This window comes from Eptatretus burgeri, chromosome 23 (assembly GCF_056783735.1).
Source record: "Eptatretus burgeri isolate ZD-2024b chromosome 23, Ebu_testis_v1, whole genome shotgun sequence".
Classification (NCBI taxonomy): domain Eukaryota; kingdom Metazoa; phylum Chordata; class Myxini; order Myxiniformes; family Myxinidae; genus Eptatretus; species Eptatretus burgeri.
Window position 1 is genome coordinate 837,027 of NC_140983.1, and position 15,439 is coordinate 852,465.

Below are 15,439 nucleotides of genomic sequence, written 5' to 3' on the forward strand. Positions count from 1 at the left end.
GTGTATAAGCAATGCTCGCTTCCTCACATCCGAAACTGCCTCGTCATTTACAGCCAGCATGAAAGTTCTCGAACACACGCATCCAAGACGTTAAAGGAATTGAATCGAAGGCTCACCTGGACTTTGCTGTAATGCAACCGGTGGTGGAAGAGCAAGGTGAGGCGTCCTCGTGACTTTCCTCCATCTTGATTGGCGAATCGCTCTCCTCACTCTCCACGCCGCTCACGCGTCACTGCGGTTCCGCCTCCTCATCTCCGGTCCATCGTGCATTCCTCAATATCCACTTAACTCCCAACATCACACCATTGTGTTGATTTGTTTATTCCATGTTCAGATCTAAAATTTTACATTTTTGGATAAAAACACCAATCAACAAACAAAGCAACATTTAATCACGAGTTCCTCGAGGTCTGAGATCACAAGAATATGTTGCAATAACAAGGCAAACCGATTGGTGACAATAACGAGGAAAACCGAGTCCAAATTGATCACATTTACTGGTTAACTCACACTAAACGGGGGAAATCGAGGAGCAAGTCCTCAATGAGGCACCAACTGAACAAGTCAGCTTGAATGGGTTGGTGGTAGATAATTTGTGGACGATGATGTGTTCGGTGGTGAACTTGAAGAGGGTGATCTTCTTTTGCCCGGTTGAGAGGGAGCGAGCATGTGTTTACACCCAATGAGACACCGCGTCCTGATTCAGAGGTGAATCGTCCGTTGATGACGACCTTTTTGAAGTCTCATTACGCATTGAATCGAGTGACCGTTCTCCTTGTCTCCACTCTAATTGCTGATATGGATGTTCAGTTTGCTCAAGCAGCTGTCGGAGTATACTGTGTTGGCTTTTAATGCGCCAATGTTGCGCATCGGCTCGGGTTCGGGATTCTTGATGTTTTTCTTCAATTCTCTGCAAGAATATAACGTTGGTAAGCTGGCCTCTCTGTTCAATCCCCTGGCGTGTACCTTCGTGTCGACGAGGATTGTATTCACAGGACGGGCCTTCCGAATCGGCTCGGGAATCCTCATATACGTCTTCATTTTGCTCGTTTCTTTGTTGCCTTTCCTCGAATTGCCATTCAGATTTTTGGCATGACTGTTCCATTGCCAGGTGTGTACGTTTGTAGAACTGTGTCGGTTTGTCAAATGAACGTTCATCTCGGAGTTTGGATTGCTCTAAATTCAGCACAGGTCTTGTATGACATAGTTTGTTTGCCTGGGATGTACCAGGTAGAGGAGTGTTGGCATTGACACCGATTGCTCTGTGCAGGTGTAAGGCTTTCTGAGTGGTCTTCTGTTGGACATGCAACTTAATCTGTTTGGTAAGCTGCCGTTCCACTTCCATTATCTGGAGTATCCGTTCATTTCCCTTCTTTCTTTGTTTGCTTTTCTTTTGTCTCTCTTCTGAATGTTGACATCGTTCCACTGCCGGGTGTTCATGTTTACGGGACCCTTTCGATTTGGAGAACGGATGTTTCTTTTCTGAATGGCGTACAGATTGTGGATGTGAGGATTTGATTGGCTGAGATGCACCTGGGAGAAGAGTAATTGTACTGAACCTAGATGATGTCGACAAGTCTCGGGCTTCCTCACGCTCCTTCAGTTCAAGTTCATTCAGCTGGCACGTCTGTTCATTTGGATGGCATTTCTGTTCGCTGAACTGCAAGTGGACGTTGGTTGACCTTGGACTGCGTTGTGGCTCCATCACGTGTCCTGAAGGACCAACCAAATAAAAGACGTGTTGAATGAGTTAAAATAATAAACAAATTTCTCATTTTGGATCCAAATACTTGTTTCTTTTTCCCCGTGTTAAAAGTACCATTTTATCGTTATTTGTACCCCATACACAAGGAAATTAGATGCAGGAGGAGGCCATTCGGCCCATCATGCCAACGCCACATCAACACCACACCAATTTATCAACACCAGACCAAAAAAAAAAGGCAAAATTTTTTTTGGTATTTTTCTTTTCTTTACAGGAGAGGCGACCATGGGCGAAGACGCTTCTTGGGTAAAAAAAAACTACAAAAAAACAACACAACAATCACACAACACCCCTTGACGAGACCCCCACCAACAACACTCCGTACACATGCACACAATCACCCATCAATGATCAAGCTATCTAAAAGTCCTGTGAACATCCCCATACCCCTCCATCCCCCCAACTTCCACGTACCTATCTCATTCCAATTTAAACTTGTCTACTTTTTCTGCTTCCACTACCTTTCCAGGGAGACCATTCCATGCATTAACTACTCTCTGAGTGAAAGTCCCCTGCCTTGCTACCATCTTAACTCTCCTCTTCTTTACTCTCAAGCTATGGCCCCTGGTCCTATCATTATCTACTCTGTTGAATAATTTGCCTTTATTTCTTTTATGTGTACTGTTAAGGTTCAGACGGTGTCGGGATTCGCACCCGACTCTTGACCCCAGTGTTGAGGATTCGGACGAGTGATGTCAATCACACTCTACTCTTGACAGCCAAATGTTGTGGATTCGGCGTCATTTAACAGCACCACCGTCTCCGGGGTTATAACGCCGGCTGGTTCGGCACAGGCCTCGGGTCACGCACCTCGAATCGCGATACCAACGTACACCTGGACCTTACCAGTTGGGGATATAGACCCCGGTTACAGACTGGTTTTGTCAGAGACCGAGCGAATTCTGCCAGTCTGTAACCATTTTGGTTTTCTATACCAATCGAGCGAATCGTTTCTCAGCACGGCACGAACAAACCCAAAGCGGCAACTTCATACGAATCAGCCACATTTATTGGGGACACATCAGGGAACACAACACAAGCAAGCATGCACGACAATGTTATAATCAATGTATAACCCGTTCTTAACGAGGGAGCTACGGATTATGGGTTTCGAAGGGAGCCCTAGCGAGATAAACCTTAGACAACATGCAGACAACCCACGGACAGCATGCAGACAAGACACAGAGTACTTGGTGATGCTTCATGGACGAGAGGAAAAGTGTCAAAGCACGAATGCGGCTCGTGAGAAGCCGAGGTCAACGGGTTCGAGCACCCGGCTCAAGCACGCAGCGTGGCAAGATGGCGGCGTCGTCCTTTTTCTTCTCCCGGCACCGCTTGCGCACGCCCTCCTTGGTGCGTCCAGACTCGGCGAGGTCGACGGCCCAAGACGAAAGATCTATGGTATGCTCCAGCTGGCTTTTCACAAGGTCCAGCATACAAGTCCAGGCCTGGCCTGTTCACCAGGTTAGGCCAAATCGGGGTGTTGGGCTCCGCGGGCGGTTCGATGGGACCACAAGACGTGTCGAGACGTGTCGGGCCGTGCCGTGAGTAAGGACAGAGGCTCCGTGGTTAGACGAAGGTTGAACCTGTCGATGACCTCCTCATAAAGTCGATCGCCGACTCAGACAGCAGCCAGTTCCTCTCGAAGCAGATTGCAGCCTCACACGAGTCGTTTCTATTCAGCAGAATCCTCACTCGACCCTCAGGTTCAGTTACTCCCTCAGCAGATGGCAGACAGACCTCATACAGTCCCTTCCCTGCCTTTCTCTCGGCTTGCTCCTCACGAAAACTGATTGCAAAACAACACAGCCGTCCCCTGTACAGCCGACCGCCCAACCTCGGCGCTCTCAGTTCCACCTTCGCCTTCCTGGCGCTCGCTTCTCTCTTGGCCACTCCCTCTCAGAGCGCTGGGCAGGGCCTATTGTCCGGAGAGGGGAACGAAGAAGAAGAACCTCTCGGTACACCACCACTGCACGAACAATCAACAGCCTCGTACACCTCCCGACACACATGTAACGTCCAATTACCGAACAACCTGGCTAAACATGCATTTAATGGGGGATCTGGGCTAATCCTATATTTAATAACACACTAAGGGTCATTTCCACAACAGTACCTTTCATTATCTTAAACATCTCCATCATATCTCCTCGTAACCGCCTCCTTTCTCGTGTTTGTAGCCCTGTCTCCTTCAGCCGCTCCTCATCACTGAGTCGAGCTCGGCCCGGAATCAATCCAGTAGCCCTGCGCTGAATCTTCTCTGTGGCATCTATGTCCTTCCTGAACTGTGGTGACCAGAACTGCACACAATATTCTAGATGTGGCCATCACTAAATTCCTGTACAATGTTAACACCACCTCTTTTGATTTATAAATTATCCTCCTCCGAATACAACCTAAAACCCGATTTGCACTCCCGAGAGATGTCTGGCGCTGTGCTGCCTGCTTACCTCTCGTATCTATTACCACCCCCAGATCCTTCTCCTGTGTGACACGCTCCAACATTACCCCTTACATCCTGTAATCTCGATTTTCATTGTTTCCCATCCCCAACACCTTACACTTGTTCAGGTTAAATTACATCTGCCAATCTTTTTCCCAATCTATACAAGTATCAATATTTTCCTGTATCTGATCACCACCCCCTCTGCTATCCACCTCACCTCCAAGCTTTGTGTCATCTGCAAATTTGAAAAGCTTACTCTTTACCCCATTATCCAAATCCTTGATTTATAGTATATCATATTTATAGTATATTTATTTATACATAGTATATCGAGATTTTAAGAAGACATTTGATGAGGTACCACATTGGAGGTTGTCAGCCAAAGTGAGTGCTTGTGGAGTGGCTGGTCAGGTAGCTAATTGGATTGCAAACTGGCTTCGAGGTCGGAAGCAAAGAGTAGCTGTGAGTGGGAGGATCTCTTGCTGGGAGGATGTAAGTAGTGGGGTACCTCAGGGATCAGTACTCGAACCACTGCTATTATATGATTCACGTGAACGATTTGGATAATGGGGTGAAGAGTAAGCTTTCCAAATGTGCAGATGACACAAAGCTTGGAGATAAAGTGGACAGATCGACAAAGAAGTATGAGTTTCACTCTTCTTCAATGGCAAAACCAGAGGTTTTAAACCTCCTTTTCGAGTGCACAATTCTCCACATCTGGTTGGACATTCCTGGGTGTAATGAATTGTCATGGGACAAAGGCGATTCCTCACCCTATTGAAGTGATGTAAAAACAAACACAGGAATGCAAACAAAAAGCCAATTTCACCGAATACAACCAGAACTCTTCAACATTTAAAAGCTGATTTGTTTCGCTGAGTTAACGAGCTACAATTTCTCTGTTTTTTCTTTGCACTTTGATTGCACTTTGACATAAAAAAAATAAATTTCCTTTAGCTTTCCCAACTCATCGTGTCCAATGGCAGGGCCACCGACGCAAGCAAGAGACAAGTCAGCATGTCATTGCATAAACAAGCAGAAGAGGTCATTCTTCGCAATACTATTAGATTCCCCAACTGAAGCGATTTTCAGAGAAACCTGTACAGCTTGCTTGTTTGACAAAAGGTTCCACCGTGAAGAATCAAATAAACCCAAAAATACAAAAGCATTTCACAAAATCAACACAGTTACAGCCACAATCAACTTTGTGTAGGCCTCAAGATTGTCCTTGCAATACAAAGACTTACAGGATTAAACGTCATACCATTATACAGATTGACAATAGGATTACGATGCATTCATCCAAGTCCTACTGTTGGCAACACACCAAAATAACGTTGAAAGAATTTGCATTTCTAGCCAACATGAGTAAGTGATAATAATAGACCTTTGAGTCCCACAGAAATTTGGCGACAACCGCACAACACACGAAGCCAATGAACTTCTATTTATTTGCCCCTGCTGAACTTCGTCCGAAACAATGGGGTTTTGGATTTGTTCTCGATTTTCACGTTCGTGTGTGCGTGCGGGCGTCCGCAACCATATGTCAAACATGTACGGACCAATTTTATTCGTTGGTCTTGGCACAAAGATAACACATGATGGTGAAGAAATGCACTTCATTGTTTTTCGAGATCAGATCCAAGATGGCCGACTGGCCGCCATTTTTTTTACTTCAATGTGTCCCCAATCATTTCTCAGACATGCATGGTCCGGTTTTGTTCAAACCTGGTGCAAGCACAGTGCATGATGACATGCACGTGTCATTCACTTTATTTTGTGATTTGATCAAAGATGTCCGACTGGTGGCCATTTTAGTTGTACATTATTTGAGCTAGCCCTTTAAGTCCACACAGCAAAATTACTAAAACAATGGGGACTGTGACATTTTATGTCTATTTTACTTGTATTTACTTCAGCATTCATTGTCAATGTATAAAGTGCATTAAAACACCGCAATCTTACTTTCTTGTCCATTTTGCTCGTTCTTGGTTTGCTGCACATGCGACTCCAGTATCCATCGAGTCAGTTCCTGTTCCCGCTCTTCCACTTGCTGTGAAGAACAAACCACAGATTTCGTTTCATCAAATCTCAACCCCAAATCTGCAAAGGCAGCCCGTCGAACAGGAACGTCGCCCCACACAGCCATTAACCTGTCAAGTCAGAGTTCATGGACCAGGAGGCAATCATCTGTGTGGTGCATCACATTAAAGGTGAAGAAAGGAAGTTCTCAATGAGTTCATAAGGTATTCTGAATCATCAATATCTCGCAGAGTGAAGGGGAACAACATGATCGCAAAGGCTCTTCAGCAATGTCGATGGCAGAAGCTGCCAAGGCCTCAGAAGGAACCAATACAAAAATGACGTCCAAATACCCAACCCAGTTGTGTGACAATAATCAGTTTTATGGTGAATTGTAGTTTGAGCAAAAAGTCAAAGGAAAAGAAAATGAGAATTTTGTGCGCACCATCCTGGATATACAGTGCCATTAGAAAGTGTGCACCCCCTTTCAAAAATGTCACCTTCTGCTGCCTTGTCGCCTGGAATTAAATTTCATGAAATCAGACTTTTTCCACCTTTATTTACACGTTGAAACCCACAACTTCAAAGTGAAAAACAAATTGTACAAATTTCGGGAAATTAAATAAAAGTGCAAAACCAGAATATCTCAGTTGGATAAGTGTCCACCCCTTTGAGTTAATACTCGGTGAAAGCACCCTATCTCACAATGGCGAAGAATCACTTTAAAAATTCTCGTCGTCGGATCTGGATCTGGATCTTCACCAACATCTGATCAGTTCGTCCTTGTCACACACTGAACCTGTCCACAAAATTTCTCCGGATCCGTCCACAACTTTTTGAGATATCTTGTGCACAAACAAGCAAACAGACAGAAAGGGGGTGAAAGCATAACCTCCTTCACCTTCGATGGAGGAGATAATAATCAGAGTTAGTGCAATTTTACACAGGTGGAGGTCAATTAAGTTGGTGTGTGATTTTGAGGATGATTGGTTACACCTGAGCTCACTTGCAATTGCTGTTGTGGACACTTGTCCAACCAAGATATTCTAGTTTTGCATTTTTAATGAATTTTCTGAAATTTGGTTTTCACTTTGAAGTTGTGGGTTACAATGTGTAAATAAAGATGGAAAAAGTCTGATTTAATGCAATTTCATTCCAGGCTATATGAAAGGCACCAAACGTGTGGGCCATGTCGGATTGTTGGGATGTGGGACAACAGGCTGGGACCAAAAGAACAACCCAGGGGTTTTTGTGTTCTGGCTTTAATACCGGGTGTGTTGCAAAGGATCGGCAGAGTATTGAAAACGGCAGGAGTGGGTCAGGTCAGGTCAGGTATGGGAGCATGCACCAGAGCAGCACGTCGCTGCGTCCACTTTCCGCCGGTACAACAGGGGCCTCTGGCCATCCCCCAGGCAGATGCCTGGCCCATCCCCAACTGCTTGAGATGCCGATCAACCTGCTGCAACCACGAGGCACGTGGTCGGCCTATTGGCCTCCTCCACTCACGAGAGTCCCTCGCTGAGAGAATCTGGTGAGCAGGATCAGCGTCAGGAAAATGAGCCACATGTCCATACAGCCGCAGCTGACGCTCACGGACTATGCAGGCAACAAATCTCATTTGAGTCTCTCACCAACTGCTCGTTGGACACAAAGTCCGACCAGCGATAGCCAAGGATTCTCCGAAGAGACCTGGTACCAAAGGAATTAAGTCTCCGTCTCAGATCCTTGGTCAGAGTCCAAGTCTCACATCCAGAGGCCAAGACTGGAAGTACCAAGGACCTGAAGACTCGGACTTTTGTCCTCCCGCAAAGGTACCGGCAGCGCCACACCTCATGATCCAATGAATCCATGACTCCCCAGGCCCGACCCAGACGTCTATTGACCTCTGACTCACAGCCAGCAGAGACATGAATATCACTGCAAAGGTAAGGGAATCTCTCCACGACCTCAACATCCTCACCACAAACAGGCACAGACAGGACAGCAGCATCCAAGATGTCATTGAAAGCCTGGATCTTTGTTTTGACCCAGCTAAAGCCCATAATCCCAGTGCCTCTGACTCCTCATTCAGCACCTCGAGGGCCCCCAAAAGGATATCTAAAATCTCCGCAAAGATGACTACATCATCTGCGAAATCAAGGTCAGAGATCTTGACATTCCCAAACGATGCACCGCAGCTTTATCTCTCCGACATCCTCCCGAGAATCCAGTCCATACAAGTGCTGAAAAGTTTGGGGGCCAGTACACACCCCTGAGGAACTCCAGTAACAACTGGAAATAAGTCAGAGATTGTACTACCACATCTCAGAGCACTCTCAGTACCGGAGTAGAGTTCAGACATCAAATCGATCAGTTTTGGTGGCACCCAACGAAGACCAAGAATCCTCCAGAGGGCATCCCCATTCACTGAATCGAACGCTTTACAGAGATCAACAAAGCCTGCAAGCAGCCCCTGCCGAAACTGTTGTTGCGGTTGAGGAAATTTGCAAACCACCATTCAGGTCCCGTAGGTGAGATATCTCTGTAAGTACATGTGTAGTTAGCCCAAACCCGTTGTTTAGAGGGAATAAATGTGATTCATTCGGGTAGCGACCCTTTGAGATAGCCGTTTTTCTGTTCTATCTTCATTTTGAAGCAACCACGAACCAACCACCATCACACAACAGCCACCAACCACAACGCCGCTTCACAACAACAACAACGCCAACAGCCACGATCTTTACCTTCACAACTCGCTCCCGCAAACATCGCATCACCGCCATTCCAAACGGCACCATGGCCATAAACCACCACCATAAACCCTCCACCACCTTCACCTCTCTCCTTCTACGGCCATTCCCGCACCACCTGTGAACACCGAGCGTCAGGCTGTCCTGGGCTCGTACGGGACGCACGCCGAGCCGCGAGTGCAAAATGCGGCCTTTCCGAGGAGAATTCGGATCAGGAATGCAACACGCCCACTTCTGATCCGTCCAATCAGCAAGCGCGGGGCGGTTTGGCCCCGCCTCCAGGCGCGTCGGTGGAGAATCGAGAGAATGCAAATTCGAATATCAGGGGAGACTCACGCCCCTTTTTCTCCATCCAATGGGCGAGCGTGGCTCCACCCCCGAGCTCGTTCTGATTCAGAAATTTGCATATGGGTTCTCCTGCCGGCCTATAAAGCGCCGAGCGCGGGGCGAATTAGGGTTGAGTCAGTTTTGGAGAGCAGAGTGTGGCAGCGGCAGAGTGTGGCGGCGGCAGAGTCGGTTTGGGTCGAGTCGGTTTGGGCAGGGTCGGTTTGGGTCGAGTCGGTCTCGGCGGAGTCGGTTTGGGCAGAGTCGGCCTCAGAAGAGCGGAGAGTGTTTTGGGCAGAGTCGGGTTGGAGCGTGGAGTGGAGTCGGGAGGCGAGGGCGTACAGGTGGTTTGCTGCAGTCGGCTGAGGAGAATTGGGGAAGAGACCGAAGAGCTCGGGTCCGAGGCAAGGAAGACGGCGGTCGACGACGAGGTCGCGGTGGAATCGCTCGTCGCGGGACCCAAGCAAGCCAGCTATACTCTTTCCCCAGAGCATCAACAATTCCCCCCCTTTTTCCCCCGCGCTGAGATAGTGCGAAAAGGGGGCCCCGTTCCCACCCCATTCCAAGCAGTGCCAACGAAACCCGCGAAGGAGCATGAAGTCGGGGCACCGCCGCGCCGCCACATTTGCGGCTCATCACAAAGACACGGGTAGGATCCACCCGGTCTCGCGGACCTGACCACTCTTTCAGGTCCCGTGCAAATATTGGCCCACAGGCCCCGTCTGCCCCCTTGTCTTTGAGGGTGGCCCTTTTCTTTTGTTTCTGTGTAAACGTGTGTGTGTGGCGCTAGTCTGGTGAAGTAAAACTGTGTAAGTGTTGCCGTGTGTACGCGTAGTCGGTTGAAGATCTGCATTGTTGTGTTTCTTTTGTTGCAATTGCTTTATGTGCATTCTGTTTAATTGCATATGTGTGCTCTCCGTGTGCCGCGGAATAAATGTGCATCATGTTGAACTGTCTTCCCGTTTCGCTTCGTCTTTTCTTTAATTGAATCTCCATCTTGCTTCACGTAAAGGGTTGGTAGTGGGCTTAATACGCCCGATAATTAATCGGAACCGTCGAGGCCGACGATAACACCGCTCGGTTATCCCGATAGTACGGAACGGGTCGCTTTAAGTGGCCCGTGTCCAGAGTTGACCTGCGGCGAGGTGCGATCGCCCGGTCTACCCTCCGTGTGGGTACTTAGGTAGGTCGAGTTTGGCGAACAACCCTATCCCACGCGGGTGGCCGATTGGCACGATCGTGGTGAGGCCGAAAGGCCCACCCGTGACTAGCTCCCGACGTTATTCCGAGAGGGTCACGATGGAATTGTCCGTCCGGTGGGCGACGTGCCGCGATTCGAGTCACGTGGCCGTTCGCACGCCGGCGGGCGCGAATTCGCAACACTGTTGTCTGCGTTCGGTGAGGACCCGAAGAGCAAGGATACGGTCAATCGTTGACCTCTTTGGTGTAAAGCCTGACTGCTCTGGACGCTCGTGCTCAAGCAGATGGTGGCGAACCATATCAAGAAGTATCCGAGCAAAGAACTTGCCCGGCACTGAGAGCAGCGTCACCCCTCGGGAATTGTTGCGGTCTTGGCAATCACCCTTCCCTTTCCAGAGAGGGACAACAAGGCCCATCTTCCAGTCAGTTGGGATGATGCCTGTGTTCCAGGCAGAGCACAGAACTGCATGCAACGACACGAGTACAGCATTTCCACCAGCCTTGAGAAGTTCAGTATGGATGCCACAGATCCCTGGAGCTTTACCCCATTTCAACCGGTTCACCGCAGCCTGTGTTTCCACAAGCAAAGGTGGATCACAGTTGATTGGATGGTCAGCAACAGGGATTGTAACACCCCTGACGTCCAACTCGACAGCTGGTGGATCAGCCTGGTACAACCGCTCAAAGTAACCGGCCCAGCGGGCCTTTAAGTGGGGTAAGTTTAAAACTGGTCTTAACTCAGTTGGTAATTATCTCTCACTCAACCACACACACCTCTGGAGCCATTAATTGAATGCGGTCGGGATCAGTAATGCTGTTGTAAAACCTGTTCCCCGACCGAAGCCAAATGCCATGACATCATCCGGAAGAGAGCATCTCACAGAACAAATTACTGTGGTGTTAAGTGTAATTATCTGTCAGAAGCTGTTACAAAGACATTATTTACATTCACTTGATGGCTCCAGGTGTGTGTGGTTGAGCAAGATGTAATATTCCTGCGTGGCAAGCAGGGCTTATCGCTTCCAGGACGTGCAGCAAGGGCTGTGTGGGACACGATCCCGGCATTCACACCACTAACAGTTTGAAGTCATGTAGTGATTGGTATATAACCGAAAGGTTTCAATCACAAGAAGATGGAAACTTGCTATGTTACCCTGATGATGCCATAATAATGGTGAAACCGGTCGGTGACTGCAATTTTCAATCACGTGTGACAGCTTTTGACATATCATTACATTTAACTGCGTTTGTTCTTTGTTCTGCGAGCCGCAGACATGGCTCTGCATGGGGACGTGACGTCGCGGCATTTGGCTTCGGTCAGAGAACAGGTTTTACAACAACATATATACGAGGTTGGTCTAAAAAGTAACGGGACTAAGCCTGCTGTGTGCCATGTTTTATATGCAGAAGAATCGAGTTCAAAAATGTTAAGATTTATTGCCGCATCAGATAAAAAACCATAATGCCTCAACAATGTGAGGCTGGTTTCATGTCATCATTTGCGACTTAATTAATTCTCATTCTCTAGCAAATTCCGTTGGTCCCATGTCAATCGGCTGAACTTGAAAAATTAACGTTACTCAATCAGGTGATGACTTCATTATTCGGAAACCGGGAAGTCGGAAGTCATTGTCTTCAATTGACTGTAGCATTATTTTTTCATTCTCTTGCAAATGGCGTTGGCCCCATGTCAATCGGCTGAACTTGAAAAATTAACATTACGCAATCAGGTGATGGCGTCATAATTCGGAAACCGGAAGTCGGAAGTACAATTCTTTTACATCGGGACACTCCCGGGTACATGTTCTGTCAGCATGTGAAGTTTGGTGAGGATCAGTCCAGCACTTTTCGCGTGCATAGGTCACAGAGAAACACACACAGACAGACACACTTTCAACTTTATATATAGAGATAGAACCAAGCAATAACCAAACCAAAGAGTGGAGATGTAATCAGCCTTGGTATTTAAATGGGAAACATAACGAATGTGAAAAATATCAAATAAGTCTTATTGAATAAATAACTGGGGTAAAAGTAAATAAAACAAATAAGTGGATAAATTTAATTACAAATAAGTTGGAGGATGTCAACAAAAAAATTAATATCCTTGAATGGACTGAAAACTTATTGAAAACTGAAAACTTGAATGGACTGAATGGTTAGCAATTGAACAATGGAAAAACAATTTACTACAATCTCAAAATGACATGTGGCTCAGGAGATGGCCAAACAAGAACATTGAGAGAAGTTTATCATTTTATTTCTGCTCAACAAAGCTGTGAGGGTTAGTGTGAAAGCCTGGTGTTGGCGCAGTGGTTCGGGCAGCGGCTTGGGATCCAAAAGGTCCTGAGTTCAAGCCCCGTTGGGCCACTGAATTAATACACCAGGGGGTTGACTCAGCCTGTCATCCTTCCAAGGTCGGCGAAATGAGTACCAGTGTACTGGGCCGGTGTATACCGCGGTTAAAATAGGTGTAGCATATCCCTGTGTAGTAAGAGGTGACCAGGGTTGCGTCAGGAAGGGCATCCGGCGTAAAACATGTGCCAAATCACTATGCGGATCATACGGATGATCCGCTGTGGCGACCCTGAAAGGGAGCAGCCGAAAGATGAAGAAGAAGAAGAAGAAGAAGAAGAAGAAGAAGATTTCTGCTCAACAAAGACACATAAACCAAGAACTAAGTTCCAAAATAATATTTGTGAATATACTCGATGGTGATGAATGTAATCGGAAAATTAATTTATTACCTCGAATAGAACATGGACAAATATTTATTGGATCACTCCTTGAGTGGAGTGAAAATATAAAATGAAATCAGTGAGCCTCAGTTGAACATGTGTCCAAATGGAACAGAGATCAATCGATCTCTTTTAACTTGATGGGCCGAGAGTCAGAGGGGGCAGGGGGAGGGGGGGTTGTGTTTTTGGGGTTTTTGGGTTCTTGAGACAGCTTAACATGAGCTTGTATGGGAGAAAACCATTCTCCTGTTTTAACCGAATGAGCCTTGAGTCAGAAAGGTTAGCCAAAACATTTGTATGGGTTTTTTTTTAGGTCTTGAGACAACTTAACATGAGCTTGAATGGGAGAAAATCATTCTCCTGTTTTAACCGAATGAGCCTTGAGACAGAAAGGTCAACCGATACATTTCTATGGGGGGGGGGGTGGGGGGAGGAATGAGACTCCTGTTTGGGGTTTTTCCGGGGTTAATTCATAGAGTTTTCCCCCTTTACCCCATTAATTTGCATGGATGCCTTGGAAGCCCCATTTATCCTCGACTCAGGAGAATCAAACCTTTGGTGAAAAGGACTTCCAGTTCCTGGGTCCATCACCACCAGAAGCCACATTCTCTGCTCTGATAAAGTTGAGTGTTGCCTGTTCTGCAATTGCCCTGCTTAATAGTGTTGCGAATTCCTGCCCGCCGGCGTGCGGACGGCCACATAACTCGGATCGCGGCACGTCGCCCACCGGACGGACAACTCAGTCGTGACCCTCTCGGAACAACGCCGGGAGCTTGTCACGAGTGGGGGTTTAACCCCACCAAGACCGTGCCAATTGCCCACCTGCGCAGGATAGGGTTGCTCGCCAAATTCGATCTACCTAAGTACCTGCGCGGATGGTCGACCGGGCGATCGTACCACGCCACAGGCCGACTCCGGACATGAACCGCTTAAGCGGTCCGTTCCGTGCTACAGTGATAACCGAGCGGTGTTATCGTCGGCCTCGACGGTTCTGATTAATTACCGGGCGTATTAAGCCCACTATGAACCCTTTACGTGAAGCAGGATGGAGGGTCAATAAAGAAAAGACGAAGCGAAACGGGAAAACAGTTCACACAAAGCACATTTATTTCCCGGCACACGGAAAGCACACATATACAGCCATACAGTCAAAATGCACAAATAGCAACCAAAACAAAAGCAACAACGACGCAGAGTTAATACCGACTACACGCACACACGGCAACACTTATACAGTTCTACTTCGCAGACGGTCCCAACACATATTTACACAAAAGCAAAGGAAAGAAGCCACCCTCATGGACAAGGGGGCAGACGGGCCTGTAGGCCAAATGTGCGCGTGACCTGGAGGAGCGACGAGGTCCGCGAGACCGGGGGGGGGGGGGTCCAACCCGAGTCCTCGTGACGCGTTGGCGGGCGAGCCGCAGATGTGGCCACGTGGCTGTGCCCCGACTCCGTGCTCCTTGGCAGGTTTCGTTCGCATGACGTTTGGAGTGGGGTGGGAACGGGGCCCCCTTTTTGCACGATCTCAGCGCGGGGGAAAGGGGGAATTGTTGATGCCCTGGGGGAGGAGAATGGCTGGCTGGCTTGGGTCCCGCGACGAGCGATCCCACACCGCGACCTCGTCACCGACCGCCGTCCTTCTCGCCTCGGACCCGAGCGCCTTTGCCTCTTCCCGCAACTCTTCTCAGCCGACTCCAGAACCCAACTCACTGCCACACCGATGACTTCGCCACCCGACTCCACTGACTTCATTCGCCGTGCGCTCGCCTTCTTATAGGCTGGCAGGAGCAGCTAATATGCAAATATCCGGATCAGGATGACCTCGGGGGCGGAGCCACGCTCGCCCATTGGTCGGAGGAAAGGGGGCGTGAATCTCCCCTGATCCTAGAATTTGCATATATCGATTTTACACAGACGCGCCTGGAGGCGGGGCCAAGCCAACCCGCGCTTGCGAATTGGACGGAGGAAAAGTGGGCGTGTAGCGTTCTTGATCCGATTTTTCCCTCGGAAAGGCCGCTATTTGCGCTCGCGGCTCGGTGCATTCGGCACCAATCGCCGAACGGGCCCGACGCTCAGTGTTCACAGGTGGTGCGGGAATGGCCGTAGAAGGAGAGAGGTGAAGGTGGTGGAGGGTTTTCGGTGGTGGTTTGATGGTTATGGTGCCGTTTGGGAATGGCGGTGATGCGATGATGTGGGAGCGAGTTGTGAAGGT

The 15,439-nt window shown here is 48.2% G+C and overlaps 1 protein-coding gene across 1 annotated transcript in view; it reads right to left on the reverse strand.

Annotated features, from left to right (window-relative positions):
* The window catches only part of LOC147007922 (uncharacterized), a 197,282-nt gene that overhangs the window by 16,078 nt on the left and 165,765 nt on the right, over positions 1 to 15,439 (reverse strand). Inside the window, exon 24 of the mRNA XM_085865988.1 lies at positions 6,177 to 6,264. Coding sequence (XP_085722114.1) covers positions 6,177 to 6,264 — 88 coding nt within the window. The remainder of the gene's footprint in view (positions 1 to 6,176; positions 6,265 to 15,439) is intronic.